This window comes from Aquarana catesbeiana, linkage group LG03, assembly GCF_042186555.1.
Source record: "Aquarana catesbeiana isolate 2022-GZ linkage group LG03, ASM4218655v1, whole genome shotgun sequence".
NCBI classification, from domain to species: domain Eukaryota; kingdom Metazoa; phylum Chordata; class Amphibia; order Anura; family Ranidae; genus Aquarana; species Aquarana catesbeiana.
The window spans coordinates 108151015-108177763 of record NC_133326.1 but is presented as its reverse complement, the minus strand read 5'-3'; the positions used below and the strand labels follow the sequence as shown (position 1 = coordinate 108177763).

Below are 26749 nucleotides of genomic sequence, written 5' to 3'. Positions count from 1 at the left end.
TCATGGCAATATGCTAAAGAAACACTTTCAGAGTCCCAACGTGTGCAAACTGAAATACTGAAACACTGTAGTCTTGTTCATAAATTGTAGTTCTAAAATTGGGCAAGCATGGTTGACTTTTGAACCAACTATGTAGCTTGAGGGTCTAAGTGGATATAATTTCAATGCGGTGCTTAGTTAGGTTTTGTACCTGTTGCAGGATAACAGTCTCAGAGATGTCAGACGTCCCATAGAGTCAAAGTTGGCAGCAAGTATTTCATTCTTCATGATTACAGAACCATCATCCTATAGAGATAGCACATGCAAAAATCTATGCTTACTCACAAATTGGGTTTTATGTATGAAATCACTTCTATTTTTTCAAAACTGGATAATAAAAAACGATAGTTGTAAGAATGGTTGCTGCATGCAGGAATATACCTTTCTTGGGAAAAATTTCATACAAAGATAAAAAGCAACCAACGACCAAATAAATATAAAGTGAACCTACAATACTTATATGACACAATGATTTCTACGTCAAATGATATAACATTTCTTTATATGTACAAAAATATCAAAGGAGACAGAAGATGTTGTAGTGACTTGATATTACCTGCTCATATCACTCTCACACGAAGCATAGTTTAAAGGGCAAGTTCACCTTTACAGAAAAATCTGTAAATCTTACACAAGTCCCCCTCCTCGCCCCCCGGTCCCGCTGACCTGGACCACGGCAAATTCCAGTTCTAAGCCCCGGTATATCTGTGCCAGGAGTCCGGGGCTTAGAAATCTCCTAAGCTGAGTGTTCAAAACGTCCCTCACCAGGAGGGACGTTTTGGAGCATTCTAATTGGTCAGCGCTGTCACATGGGTGGCGCCAACCACTCAGCAGCCGCATAGCCTGTCCCATCAGCTATGGAGAAGAGGCGTGGATGCAGAGAGTATTTCTAAGCACCGGACTCCTGACACTAATATACCTGGGGTTAGAACCAGAGATTGCAGCCTTCCATGTCAGTGCGACTGGGGGAGCAGGGGATTGGTGGGGGGGGGGTGAGGTAGGGGGACCTGTGTAAGTTCACTTTACAGATTTTTCTGTAAAGGTGAACTTACCCTTTAAAAGATTAAAGAAGTTTTAAACCCAAAAGAAAGAACATTTTTTTAATATATTGCAGCTTAATGATGCTTATATGGTGACTGCATTTGTTTTTCTTTTTTAGGCTTTTTTACCTTGCAAGTGGATCTGTTATTTTTAAAACTCTTTAACTTAACACACCAAGCTGTTCAGCGAAAAATGGCAGATTGTTGGGACTAAAAATTTAACCTTTATCCCAAAAGAAAAAATAAACTTTCCTTTAGCTGGAGTTATACTTTAATTTGTTAGTCAAGTCCAGTACATATAACACTACCCTCTTCCAAAATTGATAATGCTGCTATTTAATTTTTGGGTTTATTACCACTTTAAATTTAAACTCCAGGCAGAAATAAAAGCACAAATTAGAGCAGATCTTATTTCATTCATACATCAATACATGCATTTTTTTAATATAAGCACTTTTGGTACCTAGATCTGACCTTGTATTAGCCTCTTGCAGAATCTGTACAGGAAAGATCAGACTGGGAGGTGGAGAAGCAGCACAAGGAGCCAATCAGTTGTACTGCACTTTAAGGAGCATACAGATAGGCATAGAGGGCACAGTGAGAGCTATCAGTCTGTTTATTCTCCTCTAACTGTCCAATCTCAGGGCTTGGGGGGGGGACAGACAACTTTAAAATATAGTAAACCCAGCTATGTGCACATACTACAACTCATTGTAAATAAGCAAGATACTCTGTTTAGGAAGGCGACAGGCTAAGGGCTCGTTTACACTTGCGGGCATGTTGAGGGCATGTGGCCTGGTGTGGTTCAGGAGGGGGGGGCGCTCGCTCGTCCTGCCCCCTTTCCTGGCCTACCGACGCGTTTTTTTTTTTTCGTTTTTTAATGTGGGGCTCCCCTTAAAATCTATACCAGACCTGGAGGGCCTGGTATGAATTGGGGGACCCCACGCTGTATTTTCCATTTATTTTCCATTGCTTGTATTCTTTTTTTTACATTCAGCGGTCAGCAGGGAAGCCCGCTGACAGCCGATGACTCATCGGTTGTTAAGGAAGTGAAGGCCGGCTTCACGGCCTGCTGCTTAACAACCAGCTATACTTTACACAGAATTTGAATCGGTCGATCATTTTTCGACCGATCTGAATTGTACATGTCTACCCCTAATTTTCTCCCCCCCCCCAGTGCTTTCTATTGGCTAAACAAAAACTCCTGAAGCTGTCAAACTCTTGTAAAAAGCTGCAAAAATGCTTTAAAAAAAGCTTGTAAAGAGCTGCAAAAACGCTTTAAAAAAGCTGCAAAAATGCTTAAAAAAAAATGCCCAAAAAACGCCCAGGTGTTAATGGAGCCTTATTCAGCTTCGCTTTTTTTTGGAGGTATTGCAGGTATGAGATATCAACACACACATAGGGCATCTGCCAAGCTTCATCAAAGCTTCAATGAAGCATCACAGAAGCATCAAAACACATCAATAAAGCATGTTGAAGTCGAAGCAAGTGTAAATGAGCCTCAAGTCTATAAACAGAAAATTATTTTTTTGTAAAAAATACCAAGCTTCTGCAGTTTCTCAGATCTTTCATACTTGCATTCAATTTTAAAGCAGCCTAAAAGCGCATTACCGGGAGTTCATGTTACGTCCGGCAACACTTCTCAAATGCCCTGTGTGGTTTCGTTTTTCTTACAAGGCTAAAATGGGAAATAATAATTTTCGGCAGTTGCAAAACGTCAACGCCGGCCTGCCAAACTCTGCAGGCAGCATTATATTTGCCTTGCTGCAACATGAAGCAATGCTAATGCTGCAGTGTGAACACCTCCATCCACTCCCAATTGTAACAATTTTGAATGGCATTGATAGGTGTTCGGGAAGCGTTAAAAACACAACCCAACTGCCTGTGTAAAAGAGCCCATACATACTTCGTTTTGAATTTTATCTTCTGGATTTTTACATACCTGCATGACAACTGTCACTGGAGTACACGGATTAATGTTCTCAGGCATCACAACATAACCCATACTGGGCACCTTCACAAGACCTTGAGGAAAGAAATCATCACATAAAGTAATGTTAGCAGTATACAGATGTAACCATAAGTACATAAGAAGTTTACAAAAAGATTTATGATATGGTAGTAAGTAGGGTTGCACCGACACTAGTATCGGTATCGGAGCAAATACAGAGTATTTGCACAAGTATCGGCAAATGAACCGATGTCTGAAACTGATACTGTCAGGCTCGGTTCTTTGAGCTGTCAGTGGGTCTCCCCAGTGTTAAAGAAGTCCGGTAATTGGAGCTGTCAAAAAAAAAAAAAAGCAGCCGACAATGTTTATTATCAACATTGCTCAGCCCTGAAATGCTAAAATAAAAAGAAACATTGTTTTTTTGTATATTTCTGTTTCTTCATCTGCAAATCAAAGGGATGAACAAATGTTCCTCTGTTTAACCCCTTAATTTACTCTAATCAGCCTTAATGAACACCCTATTCTCCTCCATGTAATTATTTTCCTGCTTTTTTTCTTTTGTTCACATCTATTTTATAAACGATAAACAATTAAAACTTGTTTTTGTTTGCTTTGTTAGTGAATATTTTTACACATATATTAACATATATTTACACATTTCACATTGAAAAAGCGCTAAATAAAAAAAAAATGTATTTATTTCATTTGTAAATAACTTTTCAATGCTTTGTACCATTGCTGACAGCTGAAGTGAAAACAAAAAACAGTTGCGGTAGGTATCGGTAATTGGTATCGGCGAGTACTAAAAAAAAAAAAAAAAAAAAAAAAGTATCGGTACTTGTACTCATTGTAAAAAAAATGGTATCGGTGCATCCCTGGTAGTAAGGGCCAGCTATTTGACCCCCAGAGGGTAAACAGGCCACAATGTTGCGCATTTATTCCAGTTGGCTCAACCCAATGGATTCATTCATACAAGACTCTAGCGGAGATAGTTAATAGATGCACAGAGCTTAGTATATACAGTGCATATCTACTAGATTATATCTACAAACATCAGTGTGTCTTACATAGATATATCACAGTCTGATATGAACAGACTCAATATTTGCATTCAAATGGTATAATTATGAATACAATTTTAAGCACAGTATTAATTAGAGAAATATAATCAGAGGCTGCCTTCTAGCTGTCTAATACTAGCTGTCTGTCTCTGACTTTAATATTTCCCAGTCAGATCCAGAACAAGAATATAAACTCAGACAAAAATCTTTACCTCTTTTTCCAGGTAGGTGATTTAAGGTACTGAAGCTGGGAGCCAAAAAGATATACATGGTACTTACAGGTATGGAGAAGCATGTGTCAGCACTGGACCAATCAGTACTGTCACATGGGGAATCTATAGCCCTGCCCTGTGTAAGCTAGGACTCTACAGACTCAAAGCTTGCACAGGGCTTTCCTTTGTTCCTTTGTAAAGATGGAGAGTGAAAGTAAGGCAGACCATTAATTATGCAATTTTCTTTCCTTCACAACCAAGGATTGAAGGAAAACAACCTGTAAGGCAAAGGCATAATGGGCTATTATGTGTTGATGGGCTCAATTCCCCCATCAACACAGTCAGGGTTGGGAACCTCTCCCGCAGTGCTATTGTGTTCTGCCAGTGGGGAGCCTTCCCTCTGGCAGAGTACAATGATCACTGCTGCCAGCTATAGCCGCCAGCTATAGCCGCCAGCAAAGATTAAGTGAAAAAAGCCCGACAGCCTGGCTATACTGAAGTTAATCGATGGATCTACTACAGTACAACCATCCTTCCCATAGATGCTGTTGAACCACCAAATTTCGAGCTGTCTATGGCTGGCTTAAGGCAAGCATGTGCTGCTAGAGAGGGCTACATGAAAGTGAGCCTGTTGTTCCACCTTGCATGAGCACACCACAGGTTCACTTTAATCTGGACACATACATGAGATAAGTGTTGTCATTTTAGGTCTACAGTGTCAGAACACACATCTGAGTTGACTTTTTTGGGGGAGCTAAATCAAAAGGGTTAAAATCCTTGTCCAGCTACTAGTGTTCCCCCTGAAGCATTATATAGTGTTATGGAATAATATGATATGTACATGTTATAAAGCAGCTTGCAACGGAAGGGATACATTAGAACATATCCATTTACAATGGATCTGTATTTTAGAAGCAATGATATAGCATTTTATATATTTGAAAGGCTTAAAAACTTATAGAAGGACCGTGTCAAAAATGTTTCATTATTTCAGAATGTGAGACACATACGTGTCAATGCTCATGCATCAACAGATACACACATTTCTAAATCAAACAGTAGCAGACTTATTCTATTTATGGAAAGGATCTTACCTAATTTCTGCTCTTCTGATGGCCCTGGCAAAGAAATAACTTCGGTACGTTCCCAAGGCAAAGTGTTTATTACCGTTACAGCCGGACTGGGTTGGGACTGGGGCAATGTCCCTAGTAAAGACTGTATAGCTTCAACAAGCAGTTTTGCTCCTCCTTCACGGATTTCTGTTGACAAAGAATATTTTTAATATACGTACATCTCAGTTAAAGAAAGTAGTTAATTTATTAGTAAATAATTCATTAAAGTGGTTGTATACCCCGCTTTCACATTTTTACCTATTGGCAAGCCTATAATAAGGCTTACCTGTAGGTAAAATGAACATCTCCTAAACCTATTCTCCTTGCATGCAGCTGCTGATGTCAGCGGAGCATGCGCTCTGAAGATCCGGCAGATGCTGACGGAAAATCAGAGCTCCTTGCCAGGAAGAAGACTCCTGCACGCATGCGCAGGAGTGGAGTCATCACGGCTCCGACCACCCACAGTGCCAGAGGCGTGAACCCGGAAGAAACACAGAGGGAACATGTCAGCTCCCTCATCGGTGACCGGGAGGTGATGCCGGTGCTTCGTTCTAAGGTAAGTATTTCATAATGAGCTGGTATGCGGTGCATACTAGCCCATTATGCCTTTGCCTTACAGGTTGTTTTTTTTGTTTGTTTTTTGTGGGCATAAAACCACTTTAAAGAATATGAAAGCCCAAAAGTTTAACCAAATATGTTGTTGCACGTTACATTTTTAATGTCCTTTTAAAAGAACACTATCCTGTATAATTTCCTGTACTCCACAACAATAGAATTCTGCTTGAGAGTTTGATTCTACTGAAGTACTCCTTGCATGTTGGGCCTCTCTATGTGGTCACTCTGTGTAAAAGTCTCACACATGTGGTATTGCTATACCCAGGACGAGTAGCAGAATGTTTTGGGGTGTAATTGCAAGTATGCCTATGCTGTGTGTGAGAAATAATCTGTTATGATATTTTTGAATGTATTTCTTCATTTTCCAAAGAATTGTGAGGAAAAAAATTACAACTCTTACTAAATACCTTGGACAGTCTACTTTCCAAAAAGGGGTCATTTGGGGGATAGTTGTACTGCCTTTGTATGTTAGGCCCCTTTCACACGGGCTTTCCAATCAGGTCTGCCTGTCAGTTTTCCAGGCAGACCTGATCGGACCCTCCATTCACTCCTATGGGGCAGCGGATGTCAGCGGTGACATATCCGCTGACACCCGCTGCTATCTGATCCGATACTGTCCATGAAATCTAGACAGATGGAGACCATATTTTCCATCAGTCTGGTGGATCGGATGAAAATGGACAGATGGTCCGCTTTCATCCAATATCCCAATAGAGGAGAGCGGGGCTCTGACAGGTCCATCTCTACACAGTGAACGGAGACTGACCTGCCATCTGTCGGCTCAGTGGGGATTAACGGCGCGATCCCTCACTTAGCAAAGTCGGGCAGACCACCTGTGTGAAAGAGCCCTTAGGGTCTCAAGAAATGAGATAGGCTGTCAGTACATCAGGTGTGATCAATTAGCAATGATTGGCTCCATAACTTGTGGACTCTATAAGTTTCACACAAACCACATATTATACACTAATTTGGGTTATTTTTACCAAAGAAATGTAGCAGTAAAAAATTTGTCAAAATTTATGAAGAAAAATACTTATTTGCAAAATTTTATAACAGAAACGCATTTTTTAAAAATAATTTCAGGCCTTTTTTCATTTGTAGCGCAAAAAAAAAAAAAAAAAAAAAAAACCAGAGGTGATTAAATACCACCAAAAGAAAGCTCTATTTGTGTGAAAAAAAATGATAAAAAATTTCATATGGGTACAGTGTTGCATGACTGAGTATTTATCATTCAAAGCGCAACAGCCACTGAAAGCTGAAAATTGCCCTGGGCAGGAAGTGGGTGAAAGTGCCCAGTATTGAGGTGGTTAAAGTGGTTCTAAAGGCTGAAGTGCCCCCAGAGCAAGCAGCTTGCTCTCAGCAGGGGGGGAGGGGTCAGGAGAGTCAGCGGGGGACCCAAGAAGAGGTGGATTGGGGCTGCTCTGTGCAAAACCAGTGCACAGAGCAGGTGAGTATGACATGTTATTTAAAAAAAAAAAAAAAAAAAAAAAAAAAAAAAAAAGCTGAACCTTTGCAAACATTTTAAGTTTAAAAGTTAGAAAAGTTACAGAGAGATAAACAAGAATCAGGAAAAGGAAACAAGTGAAGAGAAAATAAGGAGACTGCCATTGCTAACCTTTTAAAAAAAAAAAAAAGTTTCCTGGTTGTCAGCTGAGTCACTGGCACATAACAAACAGGTAGAAATTTAAAGTGACACTAAACTCTGATTTAAAAAAAAAATATTTGTACTCAAGTATGTATTCAATGTATTTTGCTCTCAGCCTCCTCCAAATTCCTTTTTTTTTTTTCCCAGCTGTGATCCAACTTCCTGTTGAGGGAGGGGTTCATTCTCCATGGTCTTGCCCTCTGTGGCTCGCTTCTGAGATGGACTATGGGATTTGCAGTGTGCATAAAGCAGTGCACATGACTGCAACGAACGTGCGCTGCTCATTTCAAACAAACAGAAGTGAAGAAGGAAAAGGAGAGGTTCAGGATCTCATGAAGAACTTTACAAGGAGGCAGAAAACCACAGTAAGAAACTAATTCATGAAAAAAAGGATTAAAGAGCAAGTAATGGATGTGTAAGGATTCTTTTTGTTGAATAAAGATATTGTTTTAAACTCCTAATGCACAGGTTTGTTTCAGGTCAGTAGGGCAGAGCTGTAGAATCCCCTAGATCTGCATAAGAATCAGTTAACTAGCAGTTTTACATGTAAGCAATGGCAGGTCCTGTAAAAGTTTCCTTTAGGAGAAATACACCAGAAATCATAAACCTTAAAAAGTTGTCAAGTGCTCAGAGAACCAATATTAGGTATGTAAAATGTAGAAAGTTTGGAGCTCACAGCACTTTTTTTGTGGCCATTTCATGATTTGAAATAGGACAGCTTCTGATGATAAAGAAACTTTGTGCCTAAGCACTGGTTCACACCAAAATGCGGTGCGGGAAACACATGTTCTGTGTGGGTTTCCTGAGTTCCAAACGCACCGGGTATGCGGTCTGTTGCGGGTGTCAGAGTCCTAATGACACCCCAAACGCAGATTGCAAAGGAATTGCATTTGCCTGCACCAAATCGCATGGTACCATGCAATCCAGTTGCAATGCGTTTTTAACCACTTCCGGACCTCCGCACGCCGATATACATCCTTACTTTGAAGAGGGATATCGTTGTTATGGCAGCAGATAGCTGCCATAACCCCGGTATCCTCTTGTTTGGCCGGCGGTCCGGTTTCCGATAATAGTGGTCCCTGTGGCGGATTCGCCACAAGATTACTTTTATCGGCGGCGGGAGAAGGGCCCCCCTCCCGCCCCACTCCGGTGCCCTCCGCCGCCTACCGGAGCCTTCGGCAGCTGCGGAGGCGACCGGATCCTTTCTGCTCTGTGGCATGTAGACGAGTGAGGGTAAGATGGCCCCCACCCATTTCCATAGCATTGCAGGGCAGTAGCGACGTCAAAACGTCACTTCCGCCCATAGCTCTTAAAGGGCCATTTTTGTTTTTTTATTTTTTTTTTCTTGCATTTTAGTATACATATAAGATCTGAGGTCTTTTTGACCCCAGATCTCATATTTAAGGAGGACCTGTCATGCTTTTTTTCTATTACAAGGGATGTTTACATTCCTTTTAATAGGAATAAAAGTGCCATTTTTTTTTTTAAAAGAACAGTCTAAAAATAAAAAAGGTAAAATAAATAAAAAATAGAAAAAAAATGTTTAACGCGCCCCGTCCCGCTGAGCTTGCCTGCAGAAGCGAACGCATACATGAGTAACGCCCACATATGAAAACGGTGTTCATACCACTCAAAACATGCAACCTGTAGGATTTTTTTAAATGTCGCCTATGGAGATTTTTAAGGGTAAAAGTTTGTCGCCATTCCACAAGCGGGAGAAATGCGTGACATGTTGGGTATCAATTTACTCGGCGTAACATTATCTTTCACAATATAAAAATAAAAATTGGGCTAACTTTCTGTTTTATTTTTTTCATTAAAAAAAGTGTATCTTTTCCAAAAAAAGTGTGCTTGTAAGACCGCTGCGCAAATACGGTGTGACAGAAAGTATTGCAACGACCGCCATTTTATTCTCTAGGGTGTTAGAAGAAAAAATGTATAATGTTTGGGGGTTTTAAGTAATTTTCTAGCAAAAAAAAAAAAAACAGTTTTTAACAACAAATCTCAAAAAGAGGCTCAGTCCTTAAGTGGTTAAAGCTAGTGCATGCACTACTTTTGGTGCTATCCAGTGCGATTTCAGTTCATTCAAAGACTGGGTTGAGGATCACATTGAATCACACAGGAACAGGGAGTGCATTCCTGTGGAATTTCTGGCGTGAACCGGCACTTTAAACCTACCGTTTCCCCGAAAATAAGGCCTAGCGTGATTGTCTGTGATGGCTGCAATATAAGCCATACCCCCCAAATAAGCCCTACCCTATTTCCCCGAAAATAAGCCCTACCCTGAAAATAAGACCTACAAGGACTTTAACTAGGGCTTATTTGGGGGGTAGGGCTTATATTGCAGCCATCACCGACAATCATGCTAGGTCTTATTTTTCGGGGAAACAGGGTAAGTTACCAAATAAAAGTAATGCTTAAACTCCAAACTAGCCGCTTTCAATTATGAGTAACACCGTACAACATTCAGGCATGAAAAAAAAAAAAAAAACAGAATATCACCTTACCCTCATAGTAGTGCATTGCATCCTCCACAACTTGCTGGATACAGCTACCTGGTAGCACATCATGGAATTGATTCAACAGTAGCAACCTTCGTGGAAAGCATAGAGAACGGCACAGTCATTGCACATTCTTATTTTTTTTCTTTTATAAAACTGTACATTCATTTACACAACACAGTAATGAATAATCCTACAACTAATTCTATAGAGGTTTTTTTATAGCTTTAACAATACGACAGCTAAAAAAAAAAAACCTGGTGATTGGATCTGTTTTGCAAAAATCACAAAACTGCAACAATTAGGCTTAACCACTGGGCACCCCTTTCTAACCAGACCAATTTTCAGCTTGCGGTGCTCTCACATTTTGAATGACAATTACTCAGTCATGAAACACTGTACCTATATGAAATTTTTGTCTTTTTTTCCCCACACAAATAGAGCTTTTTTGGGGGGGTATTTAATCATCGCTGGGTTATTTTATTTTTTGCGCTATAAAAGAATAAAAAGACTGAAAGATGCATTTTTCTGTTATAAAATTTTGCAAATTAGTCATTTTTCGTCATAAATTTTGGCCAAAATTTATACTGCTACATATCTTTGGTAAAAATAGCCCAAATCTGTGTATATTATTTGGTCTTTGTGAAAGTTATAGAGTCCACAAGCTATGGTGCCAATCATTGAAAATTGATCACACCTGAAGTACTGACAGCCTATCTCATTTCTTGAGACCCTAACAAGCCAGGAAAGTTGAAATACCCCCCAAATGACCCCTTTTTGGAAAGTAGACATTCCAATGTATTTAGTTAGAGACATGGTGAGTTTTTTGAAGTTGTAATTTTTTCCCACAATTCTTTGCAAAATCAAAATTACAGGGAGCTGTGATCAGTGACACTTGTCACTAGGCAGAACGGGGAGATGCTGTTTACATCAGCATCTCCCCATTCATCCTCTCCGTGAGGCCATCGCGGGTATCCCCGCGGTGATCGAGTCCACGGGACCCGCGACCCGACTCACGGAGCTCCCGGCCGACGCGCACCGCCGCCGGCGCACACGCAATGGCACGGCGGGAAATTCAAACGGACGTACCTGTAAGTCCATTTGCCCAGCCGTGCCATTCTGCCGATGTACATCGGCATGCGCCGGTCGGGAAGGGGTTAAAGTTTCTTGACTACCTCTTGCACTTTTGAAGGCCCTGAAGCACCAGGACAATGGAAACGCCCCAATATAATCTATGAGGCAAAATGAGTCTTTTTGAATATGTCATTTTTTTCTACAATTTTTTGGAATACGTGGAAAGAAAATGAAAATGCATTTTTTTACACAGTTGTCCATTTATACAATATTTCTAACACGTAGCATGTATATACCAAAAATTACACCCCAAAATAGATTCTCCTACTCCTTCTGAGTATGGCGATACCACATGATACCACATACAGCCTGGCCACATACAGAGGCCCAACATGCAGGGAGCACCATCAGGTGTTCTAGGGGCATAAATTTCTCAAATCTAATTTGACTACCAATTACACTTTTGTGAGGCACTGTAGTGGCATGGATGAGCATGAATGGGGATAGATGAGGATGGCTGAGCATGGTTGAGCCAAAAATGTGGACAGCTGAGTATGGCTAGGTATTGCCGAGTATGGCTGGGTACGGCTAAGCATTGATGGATGAGTATTGCCAAGTATGGATGTCTGAGTATGGATGGATGAGTATTGCCAAGTATGGATGGCAGAGCCTGGATGGATGAGTACAACAGAGGGATGAATTAGCATGGATGGATGGATGAATATGACAGAGGGATGGCTGAGAATGGATGGATGGATGAGTATGACAGAGGGATGGCTGAGTATGGATGGATGGATGAGTATTTCTGAGTATGGATGGCTGAGTATGGATGGATGGATGAGTATTTCTGAGTATGGATGGCTGAGCATAGATGGGTGGATGAGCATGACAGAGGGATGGCTGAGCATGGATGGATGGATGGATGAGTATGATAGAGGCATGGCTGAGCATAGAGGGATGGCTGAGGATGGATGGATGAGTATGACAGAGGGATGGCCGAGAATGGTGGATAGATGGATGAGGCTACAATGGGCACAGATCCGCGCTGTGGGCACTACAGATCCAGCCCAGCGCTGTTGCACCCGATCTCTCCGCTCACACCGATTGGTACAGAGAGGGGAGAGAGGAACCGGACACGACGCTGGTTTGTTTACAAGTGATAGCTCTCCGTCATTTGACGGAGCGATCACGTGGTAAACGGCCGCTGTCAGCGGCCATTTAACGTGATCCATGATGCGCCGGGTCCGGCGGTCACGGATACTCCCATGTGTGTGCCCCAGGGGGCGTGCGATTCTGGGACAACGTCAATGTACGCCCTCCCAGAGTTATCGAACTGCGCTGTAGCCCTCATTCAGCTATGGCCCAGTTGTTAAGTGATTAATGTACACGGGACGTTTTAAAACCTCTCCTGAACGATTTTCTTGACAGATAGTAACCGACGTTTAAAAACGTCAGTTTTGCTGCATTTACATGCCGTGTTTGCGTTTAGAGGCGTTTTTTTTTTTTCAAATAGTCAAAAATGTATCTCCATTAAAAACAGCTGTAAATGAAGCGTGGCTAAATACGAGTTACTTGCGTTTACAAGCTGTTACAGGCATTTGGTATTTCCAATGCCTCTGAACATCCGTCCTGAATGCATTTTTTTGCTTTCCAAAAAATTCTTCTACACTCAACTGCCTAGAAAAGGACTATAAACGACCCTGTGTACATTTACCAAGATAACAGAGCAGAGTTCAGGGGCAGCTGGAAAAAAAGTCCAACTGCTCCTAAATGTCCGTTTACCAGCAGCAGTGTACATGAAGCCTTATACCTCAAGCACACGAGACGCTGTTAAACGCGCGTTCAGAGACAGTTGGAAACTTTTTTCAACTGCCCCTGAACTCAATGTTATCCTATGTGTCCATGTACACAGTCTCGTTTTTTGGCGTTTTTAGGCAGTTGCGTTTAACCTAGTTTTTCCAGAAGCAAAAAAATGGGTTCAGACGCAAAAGTTTTCCATGTTTCAGATGCCAAACGCCGGTACCGCGTTTAGCCGCATTTGTGTTAATAAGTGTTTTTAAAGGAACCCTATATTTTGGACCAGAAAACACAGAAATATGAAACAGAGAATGACATTTCGTGACCCGAATTTGGGGCCCCGTATCTCGGGGCCAGTTGGTGCTAGGAATCCCACATTTGGTGTGCAAACACAGTGGAACCAGCACTACAACATATCCAATCCGATTCCTAGCACTAAGTGGCCCCCGAGATACGGGCCCCAAAGTCGGGTCGCAAAATGTCCTTCTCTGCTCTGCAATATGTTCAATATGGGATCCATTTCCAAAAAAAAAAAAAAAAAACCACAGAAAGAAAGGCAAATGCATGTATACAACTGCTTTCTCTGCTGCTGCTGCTCACTCTGATCAAAATGGCAGAAATAGTTAAAATTTATCATGCTTTCTGGGCTTGGGGAGGGTCTTTGTTATCTTAACTAAATGCTTCTAGACGCAAACGCGGTTAAACGCGGCATGCAAACGCAGCAAAATGGGCGTTTCTAAACGCCTGTTTCAGCTTTTAAAAATATGTGTTCAGCAGAGTTTGCACTGGCGTCTCGTGTGCATTAAGCCTTAAAGAAAACTCCAATGTACCAATTTCCAAGTGAGATTGGCTCTGGTAATGCTCTGCAGTGCAGGAAGATCTCAAGCAGCAGCTTTTAAAGAGATCACAGATCCAAGTAGATTTTGGATGCCAAATTTTAATTTAGCAAATATTAGATTTCAACATTTAGAGCCATTTATGATCTTGTGACTACGGATTACAGTGCCTTTTTTAGGGGAAGGAAAGACACTGTTTTTACTTTATATTGTATAATTTCACAATGGCCCAAAACCATGCATCCCCCAGTACAGTTTGCTATACCTCCAAAGTTGCTGAAGATTAGAAGCTGGATAGATGAAACTCCCATCTTTTGCCCGGGCAACAGAGCTAAGGAACTCCACGTTGTGCAGTAGCTGCTCACATCGCCGGTTCTCCTTCTTGATCTATAAACAGGAAACAGCTTATATCCTTGCTCTTTTTGTCATCTCCGATTTACCAGGCTATTTTAACTCTTCTGTTTTACATAAAGTTTGATACATATAAAATAACATGCAGTAATGGTATACCTGCGCCTGTGTTGTGTAAGTCCCATTGTGCAGCTCCAGGAAGAGTTCTCCTACCCAAGTGCAGAGCTGAGAAGTGTCTGCCTCCAAAGCAGAAAAAAATTGGTCAGGGGTAGACATCTGTACTCTGAAATACAGAAGATAACAATAGAACACAATACATAAATACCTGTATATGTAGGCTACATTTAAAGGCCAACTAGCTATTTTGTGCCAGTTCATGAAAACCAAAGTTAATTTGCAGATAGGTCCAGATTGTTAATTACTGCATTTTGTTCATGTGAACATTTTCACATAGTGGATTTAATTTCTATTTTGTGTATGCGTTGTGCAATAGATGTTATGGATCATGACATTGTACAGAGTTTGTACTGTGTAAATATAATGTGTGTGAAGACTAAGCCTTTTTCTGACACTTGTTGCTTACAAGTTAAAATCAGTAATTTTTGCTAGAAAATTACTTTGAACCCCCAAATATATATATTTTTATTATGTCACACTGTATTCGTGCAGCAGTCTTTCAAACGCAATTTTTATTTTTTTTTAAATACACTTTTATGATTCTAAAAACTTGATGTGATTGTAGCCGTATTAGCGCAATTGTGACAGAGAAAATGGAGTACTGACTTTTTTTATTTGCACTAACATACAATTTTTCAGGACAGGCTTTTGGGGTATGTCCCCTTCTTCAATGTCCAATAATGATTATGATTTATAATCTATGATTATTAAAAAAAAAAAAAAAAAGTTAGCCCCATTTTTTTATATAATGTGAAAGATGATGTTATGCTGAGTAAATAGATACCTAACATGTCACGCTTTAAAATTGCGCAAACTCGTGGAATGGCAACAAACTACGGTACTTAAAAATCTCCATAGGCGACGCTTTAAAATTTTTTTAACAGTTACCAGTTTAGAGTTACAGAGGAGGTCTAGTGCTAGAATTATTGCTCTCGCTCTAAAGCTTCATGTACACGCAGGTGGCACTGTGCCTTCATCATAGGTTGATATTAGCGCACTAATTATTTTTAGTTTATGTATTGCAATAGTGTGAGATCACTTTTTATTGGTTGCAGCTGTTATCTTTTGTACTTTTTTTATTTTTCAGTTTTAAATTATATCAGCGCTTTATTATTTATTATCACTATTTATTTTATCATCTGTATCCACTTGAGCAGCACATACGGATATATTTAAATTTCGGGAAAATCGCACAGTAGATCTTGAGGATGTTTATTCCACCAATCACACCACAGACACAGGTGACACAGGTGATTTAGACACTAATTTTAGAAAGCTTGGGCACTTAATGGAAAAGAGAACAAGTCTCTGGTGGGATCTCATCACACATGAGCAGTACATAAAAGAAAATATTGTACCTAGAAGGCTCAGGTGGGAGTTCCTATTAATGGATTATTAGATCATGACTCAGTGGATGAGTGGTTCAAGCTTTTTAATGAAAAAGGCATAGAAGTATTACAATTTTTGATCAAAAGGAAACAAAGAAAAGTCGCAGTTATAAACCAAAAGATTGCTGAAAGTAAAATTATATTGGAAGCACACAAGGATTCAGCTTCTTTTTTGACACTAACAAATCAGCTGAATAACGAACAATCCGTTCAGGTCCGCCTGTCAGTTTTTTAGGTGGACCTGAACGGACCCTCCATAGACCTCTATGGAGCGTCGGATGTCAGCGGTGACATATCCACCGACATCCGACCCGATCTGATCCGAAAAAGTGTGACGGAGGAAAAACCTACTTTTCCATCCATCTGTGGATTGGACCGGGTGACGACGGACTCTACGGTCCGTCTTCATCCGATCCCCCATAGGGTAGAGTGGCTCTCTGACAGGTGCACATACAGAAGAGGCCGTCGAGACTGCCTGGAGGCTGACGCCCCTGGCACTGGGGAAAGAGTCAGTTTGAAAGAGGGACGCTTACTCTTCTTCTTGACAGGTAAGAGAGTACTTTTCCCACCAGAGATTTTCTTGATTTAGTCATCCTAGTCTTCTCCAAACAACCTTGTACCACGAAACGGAAACCCAGCCAGCAGCTTCTTACATGGTGCTTCGGCTGACCAATTTTTCAACCATAGGATTCTACGTATATGCACCAACCCCAGTGAAAGACGAGAGGTTTGCACGATAGAATCTCTGATGGCGTCAACAATGTAAAATAAGGCCGCAGGAAGATTAGCCAACCGCTGGGCCTGCTGTTCAGGTAATACTTTGATAACCTGCTTAACATGGTCTCTTAAGTATTGACAGACTCCAATCGCTGCAACTGCAGGTTGAGCCACTGAACCTGCCAAGGAGAAAACATGCTTCAATAGGGATTCCATCTTGTTATCTACAGGATCCCTGGGGGGCGTGTCTGGACGTGAACAGGGAAAGACGTGTTGTGCTGAGCTCCGCACAAGCAGGGAGAATCCAGTGCCATCCGTCCCTTAATCCACCTCATCCACACTCAAATTTGTCTGCTACGACCCCTGGACCCCCTCTGCTGTGTTTCCAGTGGGGTCTTTCCGTGGTTCAGCGGATTAAATCTGTTTGGGGCCTACAGACGCCGCCGCCATCGTGAGGCCTACAGGCCGTCCGGAGTATCCCGTTCTCCGCTCCCGGGATCCTGTGACCCATCCGAGCACACTACCTTGGCCAACGAGTCCCTGCACCTCCAGAGGGACAGGCACTGCCTACACAGTAGCGGAGGGTCGCCCGGAATCCCTTGACGGCGACTCCGTTTTCCCGCGGCCTACCACCGTCTTGCGGCCTGCCATCTAATCCTCCGGACACAGTAAGTGACAAGACAATCGCCTACTTTTTCTACACCGGATACCCCCAGCAGTATTTGCCTATCAATATTTGCCCAGAACACCATTTGCTGACCCAGTAAGTGACATTTTAAGCCTGAACGGAGCGGAGTTCACCCGACCGGCTAACACCTTCAGGAAAGCCTGCGGCTTCGGCCTGTTACTGGAGGACGGCGGCCATCTTGGTGCTCCAAATACTCCCATTATCAGTTTGCTCCTGTGCCTGCCTTCTCAAAGCACTCTCACACTTCTTTTTCATTTACTGCCTCCCCCTTACACTGCTGGGACATATTACTATCGCAGATACCATAACCCTGAGCCCGGTGAGAATCCCCTGAGACTTGCATACTAACACATTGCCTGCACTGCTTCTGTTCTTGCAATCCTTAGCTAAGCTGACTCTCTCTGCCTGTCTCAGTGACTATTGAAGTGAATCTACTATACTATTAAAGTGAACTACTATCAACACTTCATCTTCCCTAAAATCTCTCTGCATGCTCACAATTTTTTGATGTATATGTTACACTGAACAGATGTGAGTGGGGGGTGCCCCTTACAGCTAACGGCCATACAGTTCCAGTTATGCCTGCCAAGACACCTAAACTTCGGTCTGCCCCAGGTAAACGTACTGGCAAGAGATCTCTGCCCAATCCAGTCTCAACGGGTCCCATTCAACAATACTTAGCCAACGCACGTGACGATCAAGCCCGAACCTCGAGAACAAGTGCTTCTCCATCATCCCACGCTGCTTCGGTGAGGGAGAGCTCTCCGGCATCCTCCTATTGCTCCGATCTTATAGATGACACTGGATCCCCCGCTGGCTCCGAAATGTCTACACTCATGAGCGGCCTCAAAAAAGAACTGGCAGGTATGTTTCACAGTTTGGAGAAATCCATTAAAAAAGAAATAACCGCTGTGAGATCTGATATGTCACATATCTTGGTCAGAGTGGAAGAAACGGAACAACGGCAGGACGCGCAGGCCTCAGCCATTAAAGAATTGCAGGACACTGTCACCCAGCTGGCATTCGCCCATAGGGCCTCTTTGTATAAGCTCGAAGACCTCGAGAACCGGAATCGCAGAAATAATATTCGTGTCAGAGGTCTACCGGAAGCAACTGGAGATAATGATCTTGAACCATCTATCAGAGGCATCTTTAACACCGTCCTGGGTAGATCCGCCACTGATCCACTACGCTTCGACCGTGTGCACCGGGCCTTAAGACCACGCAACACCAACTCGGACTTACCCAGAGATGTTATCTGTCGCTTACACTACTTTGAAGACAAAAATGCTATCATGATGAAGATGCGGAGCCTACCTAACATTGACTTTGATGGGGCGGTCCTAACCTTATATCCAGACCTTTCCAAGGATACTTTGGATCGCCGTAGATCCCTAAAGCCGCTCCTTGAACACCTACGCTCTGATGGGGTCACCTATAGATGGGGCTTTCCAGCCTGTTTGATAGCCACAAAAAATGGTCGCTCCCATACACTAAGATTTCCGGAGGAACTCCCAACTTTTCTGAAGGATCTTCATCTCTCGCCCATAGAGCTTCCAAGCTGGCAGGACCCAATTCCCAATTTCTCATGTCCAATGGAACCACTTTGGAGAAAAACCCCATCAAAGAAGAGACGCACCTCTCTTCCAGGCTCTGCACAAAAACACGGATGAACTGTCTTCTTTTTCTTTTCCCCTTTTTTTTTTTTCTTTTTTCTTTGCTAGTTTGTCCATACCAATTTCATCAATGTAGACTATTTTTCTCCTACTGGGTATAAGTTTTTTGTTTTTGTTTTTTTTTCGTTTTTTATTTCTGATTTACAATTGAACTGACCACTGTTCTTCCGTTTCTATGTTTTGTTTTTTTTTATATAGGTTAGTTCATGTTCTAATACAATTAACATCAGTGATACCTGGTAGGATACATAAAGTTCAACATGATCCTGATCTTACATTGTTATTTTTCATATCTTGAACTGGAACTAGATATTTACATATAGTTATGCTAATTCTCGTTTATAGGCCGTGCGCTGTGGGGGCGCATCTCCCTCACTATCCATTCCCCTTTAGCGTAGCCCCATTCCCCCCTTCTCCTTCTGGGGTTGGCGAATGCGAGCGGTCTTACAGTAATCCTATTCAATCCCTGTTCTGGGATTGGGCTGACCTCTCGCTTTCTCTTCCCCCAACGGGACCACTGCAGATTTCTGCGTGTTATTCACATGTTTCCCACAAGTTCTTTAACACACGTATGTAATTTTTACACAAGTTTATCTTCCTACTCCACTCTTTCTTTCTCTCTTCAAACTTTCTCTTTCGTTTTTACCCCCTTACTCCCCCCTCCCTGCTGGCATGCATGGCAGGATAAGCTGAAAGACCACACTCTATTTTAACAAATGGCTATGATAAAAGTTATATCTTACAATGTCAGAGGCCTTAATGTCGCGGCTAAACGACATCAAATTACTCGGGAACTTAAACAAGCCACCTGTTCCATTGCCTTTCTTCAAGAAACACATTTAACTCACACAACGCCTGTTCAATTGACATCACCCCACTTCCCTCAGTGGTATTATAGTCTATCGAACACTAATAAAGCTAAAGGAGTGGCCATTGGTTTCTACAAGGATGTATCCTTTAGACTATCCAATATGCTAGCAGATGATCATGGTCGCTTTCTTTTTCTTAAGGGTTTCATAGGTAACACTCAATGCACTCTCGCAAATGTATACTGTCCAAACCATAATCAACCTGCCTTTCTCTCACAAATTCTAACTAAACTGTCACACTTCGCTAAAGGACTTATTATCTTAGCGGGAGATATAAACATGCCATTAGATCCAGCACTTGATACGTCCCAAGGCCGCTCCAATATCTCTTTCAAACGATTGAAATTTGTTAAAAAAAGGCTTCTGGACCTTCAATTGATGGATGTCTGGCGCCTCCATCATCCCAAAGAAAAAGATTTTTCACATTTTTCCACAACACACCAATCTTACTCCAGGATAGATAATATGTTTTTAGATCATTTTCACCTCCCCCTATTACACTCTACTCACATAGGTACCGCATCTGTTTCAGACCATGCACCTGTGTCAATGACGTTGACTATGCCTTCACTACCAAGACATACTAACAACTGGAAACTTAATGACTCCCTTCTTTCTAATGAAGCTGAGATTTCCATGTTGGCATCTCATTTATCGCAATATTTCAAGGAAAACAAACCCTCAGACACTTCTCCCTCCATTGTTTGGGAAGCTCATAAGGCTACTATTAGGGGCCGCCTCATTGAGCTAGGTGCGAGGAAAAAAAAGGAACATAGACAACAAATTGACGAGGTTCTACAACAGATAACGGTCCTTGAAAAACAACATAAACTATCTCTACATATTAAACACCTCCAATCCCTCACGCTTAAACGAGAGGAATTGAGGTCTCTTCTCAATTTAGACACCAGGAGAGGATTTCAGCGCCTCTCACAGAAATGTTATGAGTGGGGGAACAAACCAAGTAAATTATTAGCTAGATCATTGAAGATCAAACAATCGCAATCATTTATCCCCAAAATTAAACTTTCAACGGGAGAGCTGGCCCATGCAACCCCAGACATTGCTAAGGCCTTTCGAGGGTACTATGCTGACCTTTATAATGTTAAAAATGATTTGTCCTCCCTACCTCATAAAGAGAGACAAACTCGCATGCTCTCCTACTTGAAAGCAGCAAATCTTCCTAAATTGCCCGTATCTGTTCTTAATGAAATGGAGGAGGATTTCTCGGTTGAGGAATTTCGAGCAGCGTTGAAGTCTTCCCCATCCGGTAAAGCTCCTGGACCTGATGGGTTCACTGTATTATATTATAAAACATTCAGCGATATTTTACTCCCCCGCCTTACCGCCTATGCCAATTCTGTCTCGCAGTCTTCAGGTCTACGCCCAGAATCCCTCTCAACTCATATCACCGTCATCCCTAAACCTGATAAGGACCCCACTCTATGCAATAGTTTTAGACCCATCTCATTAATAAATGTTGACATTAAATTATTTGCAAAAGTAATGGCGAATCGCCTGCTCCCCCTATTACCTAGATGGATTTCGGCAGATCAGTCTGGGTTCATACCCAATAGAGAAGCAAAAGATAATTCTCTCCGCGTTATTTCCCTAATCCAATATGTTCAGAGGTGCACCCAACCCACCCTACTCCTTTCCACTGACGCGGAGAAGGCTTTTGATAGGGTGGACTGGGAATATCTTAAAATGACCCTACGACATTTTGGCTTGGGACCTAAAATGTTTCATCGCATCACTTCTCTCTACTCTAACCCTTCGGCACAAATTAGAATTAATGGAACATTAAGTGACCCCTTTGTTTTACATAATGGAACCAGACAGGGCTGCCCTCTTTCCCCTCTCCTCTTTGCCATCACATTAGAACCCTTTTTAGCTACAATTAGACACAATATTAACATCAAAGGCATACAAATAGGTAACAGATCCCATAAATATGCGGCTTATGCCGATGATGTGTTATTTTTTATTCAACAACCACGTATCTCGATCCCCAACTTAATGTCTGCTTTTTCTACATTTCACTCAATCTCTAACTTCAAAATAAATTTATCCAAATCCGAAATTCTAAACATTAATATCCCTAAGACCGAGGCACTCTCCCTAAAACCCCTTTTTCCCTTTAAATGGGAACCGAAATGTATGAAATATCTAGGTATCTATCTTACTTCCAATCTCCAATCTATCTTTCGTTATAACTATATCCCCTTGTTAAATAAGATTAGAGACGACCTGCGAAAATGGTCTAGCTTATCACACACGTGGCTGGGAAAAGTTAGTATCATTAAAATGAATATCTTGCCTCGCATCCTTTTTCTCTTTCAAATGCTTCCACTAGGCATACCAGTGGGGTTCTTCACTATTTTACAATCCATGATTTCCCGATTCATTTGGAAGAATGGGCATCCCAGAATATCCAGAGGGCTATTGTTCCGCTCCAAATGCTCGGGAGGATTAGCACTCCCTAATTTCAAAGTATACTATCAAGCTGTAGTTCTGACCAGAGTGGCTGAATGGAAATATGCTCTTAAGTCAAAATTATGGGTACAAATTGAATATTTTCTCAGCGGCATGGATCTCTCAATAGCCCCTTGGATACCCCGTTCCTATAGGAAATTGGCTCCTACCACCTCTGCTCTTACTATATCCTCTTTAGACATATGGGACTCCATACACAAAAAAAATTCATGGAATTATGATTCCCCCCTATTACCCCTCCTTAATCACAGATATTTCCCTCCGGGTCTACTTGACCCAGGCTTTAAATCATGGAAATCGGGAGAACCTCTTTTATTACATCACGTCCTCCGAGACAATGTACTTAAACCGCTAAATATGATCCTGGCTCCTAAACCGACCACTTTCTTAGATAAATGGAGATATCACCAATTACAACATTTTTTAAGGTCTCTTCCTAATCCACTTAGAGGTATAAATGACTTAAATAATATAGAAGTAATATTCTATCCGAAAGATCCCCCGACACACGCTATTTCTTTATTCTACAGAGCTCTTATTGCTCTTCATGATCCTGGCTTTCCATCCTTCTTAGCTAAATGGGAGACTGATTTAGATTCCCATCTCACTGACGGCCAAAAGAACAAGATCCTACAATTGGCTCATACTTCATCCCTTGCTTCTAGAATATCAGAGGTCAACTATAAATTACTCACTAGGTGGCATTACACCCCAGTTAGACTACATCAAATGTTCCCCGCCAGTTCCCCATTGTGCTGGAGGAACTGTGGGAACAAGGCTACACATGCACACGTGTGGTGGTTTTGCCCATTCATTCGACCATATTGGGATGCCATTCGCGATCTAATTGTACAGATCTCGGATGTCAGTATACCTAATGACCCATGGATTGTCCTTTTTCATGCTACGAAAACCCCCGCACATTTATATAAACGTTCAATTATTCCTCACTTACTAAACGCCGCCAAAGCCTTAATTCCCACTTTATGGGGCCAACAAACAACCCCCTCTATAAAGGTTTGGTTACAAATGGTAGATAACATACACCTTATGGAGAGCATTACTCACGATATTAGAGGTACTTCCCAGAAACATTCTCTAACATGGGATCCTTGGATAAAATTTCAGTCCACCTCCTCCTATAAGGACCTCATATCGCAAACCTCTTAAATTTATCACGTTAAAGTAGTCATTTATTGAGTGTCCTTGACACTACACTCTTTTTAAATTTATCGAAGTGCATGCCAGCAACCCCTCTCCCCTCCCCTATTCTCATTATCCTCTTTTTCTTTCATTTTTTCCTTGTTTTTCTTTCTTTCTCCTTTATTCTTTTCTTTATTATTTCAATTTCCCTATTCATTATTCAGGGTTCTTTTCTATTCTTTACCCTTCTAAACCAAAGCAATGTTTTTTCAAACTGAGTTGTGATTCAACTGCTCACATAATAGGAATCCAATAACTAAGCGTATATCACTATGTTGGTTAACAGACCTCCAGAGACACTTATTGAAAATATTGCCTTATACCGTACCACTGTACTATGTGCGTACTGGAAATTGCTATACTGTATATGTGAGAATGATTCTATTTTGAAATGTTTGTATATTTTTGCTTTGCCCTTCTTTAATAAAAAATTATTAAACAAAAAAAAATCTACAGGATCCCTGAGCATCTGAGCATTGTCTACAGGACAAGTCAGACTATTATTTACGGAGGAAATGGCGGCATCAATGGCCGGTATTCCCTACATTTTGATAAACTTTTCTTCCATCGGATAAAGTGTTGAAAACTTTTTCGGCGGAAAAAAACGTTTGTCTGGGTGATCCCACTCAGAATAAATGAGCTTTTCAAGTAAATTATGAACAGGAAAAGCATGCGCTGTTTGAGGAGGCTTCAGTGACCCCAAAGAAGAAGAGGGTTCTTTAACTGATTCAGATACAGGCAACTTGAATGTGGAGCGGACCAATCCAGTAAGGATCTGCACTAAGACTTTCTCCTCCTGGGAGGTCGCAGAGGGTCCCTCTCCACCTGATTCCTCCGAAGAGGAATCATCCGTCCCATCCCGATCCTCTGAAAGGGATTCGTCTCCTTTATCCCAGGGCTCCTCTTCCTGAGGGTCTTGGGAAACAGAGGAAGGCCTAGTGCGTTTTCTTCCACTGAGTGAAGATGTAATCACGGCCATTAATCTCTCCTCTAGACCACTAATGGTTGAGGAAAAAACCTCCTGTGTAATGTATACAGGGGCTGAAGTGACGGAGGCAGGTATAGCCCCTGACCCCAATGGCTCCCTCTGGCTAGCCATCCCTGGCCCCTCAGGGGGGGAGGATGCTGCAGAAAGGGGGTCCTCAGAACCCGACCGAGATCCCCTAGAGTCTCTGGTTCTTGGGGTGTTTGAACCTCTTCTACCCATAGTGCAAAGCAACAAGGTGGAGGTATCACAAAATGAACACTGACTGCTGAGCGATGTAGTCTGGCTAAAAGCCCTGCTACCAAATGCCCAGTCTGGTGTTACCTTAGTAAATGCTGCCTAGGAGAATGCCTGTGTCCCACCTTACTTGCGACCGTCAGCTCTGTGTCCCTCCAAAGGCTGTGTGCACCTGTACAGAGTGCTTTTAAATAGCCTGCAGCTGGCCTGAGTGGGCGTCTAAGCACCTGTGCTGACGCCCCGCCCCCCCCCCCTCTACCACCCCCCCCCTCGAATTTCGAAAAAACGAGCGCTTCCCGCGCTGGCCGACCCTCCGGAAACAATATGGAGGAAGGCTGGGGGAGGGGGAGGAAGGAGAGAGGCCGGTAGTCATGGGCCTGTACCTGTAACGGCAATAGCGGCAATGGCGGCGGCGGTGCTCGAGCGGTGTACAACCGCTTTTCAGACACCTGTGGCCTCCCCCCCCACATTCGTGCAGGAGAAATCCCCCCATCCTATCCTACCTGGAGCCGGCCGGAGACGCTGTGCAGAGAACATGGAGACCGACATCAGCATGAGAAGGTATGTGCTCTTGGCAGCCCCCGGTGGTCACAATAGGCATAGAATGCATTTACCTTACAGGAGAAAACCTACTAGAATTTAAAAAATTCTGTGGAATCTCCTCTTACCTTATCCAGCCGCAGGGTTCTGTTGTACAGACCCAATCTTCACCTCTCACGGTGGGCTCCGTTTGGAAAAACCGTCAGAGACTGGGGCCCCCTACGGATAGGGGGATCCACAGTTCTGGGCCTGTAAAGCACCCGGCTAGAAATTAGGCTAGAAAAACCATTTTCTAATATGCGGGGTCCAGCTCTCTAAAAAGAGAAGCATTACAGGTAAAACCTCGTTTCTTCGGACACGAGGCCCGGGTACCATCCAATTCGGCCACGAAAGGACACTTTGAATGGATCCGGTCTGCCTGGCTTGCCCCAGTATAGGATATGGGATATTCCCTTTGGAGCTCAGCACAGGATATCTTTACACATCCATCACCTAAGACACTGGCGTAAAAACTGAGGTATCCCTGAATGGGGAGGTATTATATAGGGGGTTGAACTTTCTGATAGTGTGTGCCAGTGTCCAATCACCAGTGATACCCTATATAACCATCAGTAATTACTGTGGCTCTGTGTCCCGTGATGTTCGAGAAAGAAAACACCTTACTGGAAAAATGGTGGGAATAAAAATCAACAACTACGCAACCAATCATACAATTATTATGGAAACACGGTAAATTATGGTCATGATGATCAGAGAAACCATGGCTATGGTAATCAGGAAAGGAGAGATAATAGAGAACACACCCTGTATTCATATCAACAGGGAGTTGGTTGCAATTATCAGGATCAATACCATTATGAAACTAGAAGAAGTCCGTTACACACACAGAACAGAGATTATAGAGAAGATGATTCAAGGTCTTTTTTAGACCAACGCAGACGAGACAGAACTCCTCCTCGGAACGACAGAATGGGAAATACAAGAAGCCCAAACAGAAGAGGGGATGCCGAAGAGGACTCAAGAGAAAAGTTGGGGAAGGCATCTATAACTTGAGTGGAAAAGAGCTGACTAAATCAGAATTAACCACACTGGACAAAGGACTAAAATATGCACCGAAAAGGAATCTGAATAAGTTCGAGATGTATGTGGATATACAAAAATACACTAGAAAATTAGATATACAAAAGTATATGTTGAATAAACCGCCTGAGATGGAAAGAAGATTGGTAGACAATTAGAAAAGAACACACTGAATTAATCCACAAGTATCTAATAATGAACATATAAAAAGTGTTTAATAAAATGGTCATTCAAGACATTGATAAATAAAAAAAATCAAAAGAATGCAAAATCCTCATGAAATAAAAAGGGGGATTAAGGAGTTGGAGGAAAATAAAAAAAGTCGTGATAAGGCCGGCTGACAAAGTTGGAGCCATCATGGTGTTGTCCAAAGAATATTATAATACTGAATTATCAGGTCAATTAAGTGATACCAATACGTATGTAAAATTAAAAGGGGATCCAACCAAGGAATACAAG

The 26749-nt window shown here is 42.0% G+C and overlaps 1 protein-coding gene across 1 annotated transcript in view; it reads right to left on the bottom strand.

Annotated features, from left to right (window-relative positions):
* The window catches only part of MAN2C1 (mannosidase alpha class 2C member 1), a 112101-nt gene that overhangs the window by 33578 nt on the left and 51774 nt on the right, over positions 1-26749 (bottom strand). The window contains exons 13-18 of the mRNA XM_073618926.1: positions 14394-14517; positions 14149-14270; positions 10183-10268; positions 5398-5562; positions 3022-3104; positions 191-285 (exon numbers count right to left, since the gene is read on the bottom strand). Of these exons, the coding sequence (XP_073475027.1) occupies positions 191-285; positions 3022-3104; positions 5398-5562; positions 10183-10268; positions 14149-14270; positions 14394-14517 (675 nt within the window). The remainder of the gene's footprint in view (positions 1-190; positions 286-3021; positions 3105-5397; positions 5563-10182; positions 10269-14148; positions 14271-14393; positions 14518-26749) is intronic.